At 33.9% G+C, this 4,699-nt stretch overlaps 1 protein-coding gene across 4 annotated transcripts; it reads left to right on the top strand.

Annotated features, from left to right (window-relative positions):
• Positions 1-215: 215 nt before the first annotated feature.
• LOC127119710 (putative pentatricopeptide repeat-containing protein At1g12700, mitochondrial) lies at positions 216-3,825 on the top strand. Of its 4 annotated transcripts, none has more exons than XM_051050012.1 (7): positions 216-1,986; positions 2,375-2,698; positions 2,947-3,029; positions 3,141-3,216; positions 3,315-3,376; positions 3,540-3,614; positions 3,718-3,825. In XM_051050012.1, the coding sequence occupies exon 1, from the start codon at positions 259-261 to the stop codon at positions 1,972-1,974; it is 1,716 nt and encodes a 571-aa protein (XP_050905969.1). In that variant the 5' UTR covers positions 216-258; the 3' UTR covers positions 1,975-1,986; positions 2,375-2,698; positions 2,947-3,029; positions 3,141-3,216; positions 3,315-3,376; positions 3,540-3,614; positions 3,718-3,825. The 4 variants fall into 4 exon arrangements, with proteins under 4 accessions (XP_050905969.1, XP_050905971.1, XP_050905970.1 ...); XM_051050014.1 differs by adding an exon at positions 2,192-2,244 and having other exon boundaries at positions 3,540-3,825; XM_051050013.1 differs by adding an exon at positions 2,166-2,244 and having other exon boundaries at positions 3,540-3,825.
• Positions 3,826-4,699: the final 874 nt, after the last annotated feature.

The following is a 4,699-nucleotide window of genomic DNA, read 5'->3' as shown; positions in this document are numbered from 1 at the left end:
TTGACTATCATGATCTGAATGATGTTTCAAATAGTGATTTTCAAACAAATAATTTTTTTCCTCAAACTAACCATTTCAATAAAAACACGTAATGCATTTGAATTATATTATTGGAACGAGATTAAATAAATAATTTAAAAATATATAAAGTTTAATTAAAATTTATAAATTATTTATTCGAGATGATAATGTAATTGCACTAACTAACTATTTCATTAGAGGTTAACTGAGACATTCCATTCCACATACTTGTGTACAATGGTGGTGCTGTTCTCAGGATCTAGGTGTATTCATTTATCTCTTTTCATTCCCAATTTCCGTCATTTCAACCTTCCAAACCCTAATTTCATTCCCAATTTTCGTCATTTCAATCTTCCAAACCCTAATTTCCTTCGTTACTTCCCATCTTCAAACTCAAGGTTATACTCTCAATTCCATAACCAAGAGAAAGACAATCTCGTTTCCTCCTTCAATCTCTTGCTCCATCAGAATCCTACTCCATCCATCATCATCCAATTTGGCAAGATTTTAGGTTCCCTTGTCAAGGCCAAACATTACTCCACTGCTGTTGCACTTCATCGAAAACTGGAATTGAACGGAGTTGCTTCAGATTTAGTTACTTTGAGCATTTTGATCAATTGCTTTTGTCAATTGGGTCTAAACTCTTTTTCCTTTTCTGTATTTGCCAACATTCTCAAGAAGGGTTATCGGCCAGATACCATAATTTTGACTACACTCATCAAGGGTCACTGTCTCAAGGGTGAGGTCCATGAAGCATTGCACTTTCATGACAAGGTGGTAGCGCAGGGATTTCGTTTGGACCAAGTTTGTTATGGCACCTTGATTAATGGCTTATGTAAAGTTGGAAAAACAAGAGAAGCCCTTCAATTGCTGAGACAAGTTGATGGGAAATTGGTTCAGCCTAATGTGGTAATGTACAACACTGTTATTGATAGTATGTGTAAAGATAAACTTGTTAATGATGCGTTTGATTTATATTTTGAAATGGTTGCTAAGAGAGTTTCTCCTACTGTTGTCACTTATAATACTTTAATTTGTGGCTTATGCATTATGGGTCAAGTCAAAGATGCTATTGGTTTGTTATACAAAATGATATTAGAAAACATCAACCCAAGTGTGTATAGCTTTAATATATTGGTTGATGCATTTAGTAAGGAAGGAAAAATGAAACAAGCTAAAGCAGTGGTTGCTGCCATGATGAAAAAAGGCACAAAACCCGATGTTGTTACTTATAGCTCTTTAATGGATGGATATTGTATGGTTAAACAAGTGGACAAGGCCAAGGATATATTCAATGCTATGGCCCAGGGAAAAGTGACTGCTAATGTTCATAGCTACAATATCATGATTAATGGATTTTGTAAGAATAAAATGGTGGATGAAGCTATTAATCTTTTCGAAGAAATACATCGGAGACAAATCATTCCTGATACGATAACGTACAGTTCCCTTATTGATGGCTTGTGCAAATCAGGGAGAATCTCATATGCTTTGGAGCTTGTGGATGAGATGCGTGATAGAGGTCAACCACCTGATATATTAACTTACAATTCTATATTGGATGCTCTATTAAAAAATCACCATGTTGACAAAGCAATTGTGTTGTTAAGAAAAGTGAAAGACCAGGGTATTCGACCAAGTTTGTATACATATAATATTCTTATCAAGGGACTCTGCCAAAGTGGAATGCTTAAGAAGGCACAAGATATTTTTCAAGATCTTTTAGTTAAAGGCTACAATCTAGATGTCTATACATATACCATTATGATCCGAGGGTTTTGTGACAAAGGCTTGTTTGATGAAGCATTGGCCTTGCTGTCAAAAATGAAAGACAATGGCTGCATTCCAAATGCTAAAACATATGAAACAATTATTCTTTCTTTGTTCGAAAAAGATGAAAATGATATGGCGGAAAAACTTCTTCGTGAAATGAGTATGAGAGGTCTATTGTAAGATTAAAACTAGGTAAGAAGTTTTACTATTTATACATTGTTATTTTGAATTTATATATCAATATTGCATCATTTAATTTATGTACATGCCTCACCTAATGGGAAAAATGCTTTATTATTGTTGTTTCTTTTGTTAAGTGTGTTTACCAAAACATTATAGATCTTGTTTTTCTCCCACTTGTCTTTCTCTAGATGATATAAAATTACCTCATTGACAGTGCCATCACTTAATTGGGCGTGGTTTAGAACTTTTTGTCAATAGTGCTAGCAGGTACAAAAGTTAGAACTTAGAACTTTCATTATTCGAGATGTTAAAAGCTGCGGACCCTCATTTTATGCAGATTTGGATGTTAGTATAACTTTCTATATTAGATATTAAATATAGAGTAATGGTTTTGCAGGGTTGTTGAGAGTGTAGGGCTAAGAGTGACTGAATTCAAAGAAGGGGATCGTGTGCTAACAGTTTTTATTGGAGAAATTCGTATGTCATGCAAAATGTGTAAATCAGGAAAAAGTAATATTTGACAAGTTTTGGGATTAGAAAGAAAGGGTTCAATGCATAGTGATCAAAAGACAAGATTCTCAATAAAAGGGAAGCTTGTTTATCATTATTGGGATGTTTCAAGTTTTAGTGAATATACAGTTGTCCATTCTGGATGTGCAGTGAAAGTTAGTCCTCATGTACCTCTTGATAAAATGCCTTCTAAGCTGTGGGGTTGCTGCAGGTAAAATTTTCCATTTGTTTATTTTTAACAGTAAAAGCAAAAAACCATATTATTTGAAGTTATGTAACACTGACACTTCAATTTGAAGACTAGTCTGGTAGGATTGTTAAAAAAAACATATACTGAGCCGAATTTAATTGAACTGTGACTGAATGTTCATGAACTATAGTTCATGGAGAGCATTGAAACTCTACCGCCACTAATCAGTTTTTTGTTGTGTTATTGATTATTTGACAAATTCGCATTAGGTCTGGGTGAAGCATGGAATATTGCTGATGTGACAAAAGGATCAACAATAGTTATATTTGGTCTCGGAACTGTTGGCTTTTCTGTAAGTCCAAATACTCAACAACTACATATGAATTCTCCTCGTACTCTTGAGGTCTTATAATCTTCTTAACAGATATGATATCTTGCAAACCATAACTTTCATGTTCAATAGGTTGCTCAAGGTGCAAAACTAAGAGGTGCATCTAGAATAATTGGTGTTGACAACAATACACGGAAGTGTGAAAATGGTAACATAATTTGTTCTCCGAATTTATTTAAAAACCTTAAAACCTGTCATAAATCATAACCTCTTGGTTTACTATCTGTTTTCTTGTTGCCACCACAGCTAAATCTTTTAGGGTTAGAGAAGTTGTTGATCCGAATTCGTACAAAGAGCCTATCACGCAGGTGGATTCTTCATCTCATTACAAAATATCCAATTTAAAACCTTTTCAAATAATCTTATATATGAACATCAAAAGTATACTGCTAGATCACAGATAGCATTAGTGTAGTCCAAGTAAATTAATTATTCTTAATCTTATTTGAGTCCACTATAAATTTGCTTCAGCACACAAACTCAGAAGACAGCTTATGGCAGCTTGTTCTATGACTAGTGGAGTGAAAGTTAACTTGGAAGTAGAAGGTTATGTTTGTTCTCTTTACTGTAATTTGCTACAATAAAGCTAAATATATGTGGCTAGAAAGTTTTCCATTCACCTGTCTCACTTGTCTCACTTACTTGGTAGTGAGAAGAGTAGATGGCATTCTAATCCTACAAAAGGGAGTTGCGGATATAACATGTATGACTGAAATTCTTGAGCACTTGAATAAACATGGAGAGGTTCAGAACTTTATATCTTAATAATTTGATCCAATTCAATAGAAATCTTCAAGATTTGAAATTCTTTTATAAGTGAAACTTGACGAGTGCTTAAGTCTTAAACCATTCTTTTTGCGATGCACATTTGCTTGTAGAGCATGTCTTCACCAAAACACTTTGAGAAGCTTGTCTTCACATTCTCCCCCCTTTTGATGACTACAACTCTTTATTGAAAGTTTTATCCAATACTGCTTTCTCTAACAATTGAAACTCCCCCTTGATCGAAGCTCTTCCTTGATCCGTGATTGAGAGAATTTTTAAAGTAATTGCTAGCTGCATTGTTAGAGAAATATACAACAATCAAATATATTTTCTCCCCCTTTGTCATTAGCAAAAAGGATGAGAAAGACTAAACAATGAACAACCATATGTTGTATGATAATATAGCTTATAATATTAACACATAAACAAATAACGAAACAATCAAAAGCACATAACTTAATACAAAACAACTTGTCCATACATAATGATTAAAACATAAACTTAAAAACAAGAAAACTCAGCAAAACAAGAAACAAACACATTAATCATTTTAATCACTTTCCGACATTTCCACATTCTCTTCATTATCTCATTCATCTTCACCACTTTCCTCTTCCAAACTAATTTTCGGGTTTTGGGATTGGTTAAGATTTTCCAATAGTCTCTTAATGGAAGCCATCTTAAATTTTTGCTTACGATAGTTACACATTATAGTGGATTCAACTGAACAGATCTTGTTGTATAAGACTTCATTGGTGTACCCGCCTTTCGGAGCCGGTGGATGAGCATTAGAGGGTTCATCCTTATACTTATACACATCATCCTTGTCCAAAAAGATACCAGTATTCCTAACCGACGTTGAAACA

Source organism: Lathyrus oleraceus, chromosome 2 (assembly GCF_024323335.1).
Source record: "Lathyrus oleraceus cultivar Zhongwan6 chromosome 2, CAAS_Psat_ZW6_1.0, whole genome shotgun sequence".
NCBI classification, from domain to species: domain Eukaryota; kingdom Viridiplantae; phylum Streptophyta; class Magnoliopsida; order Fabales; family Fabaceae; genus Lathyrus; species Lathyrus oleraceus.
This window is presented reverse-complemented; position numbering and strand designations above follow the sequence as displayed.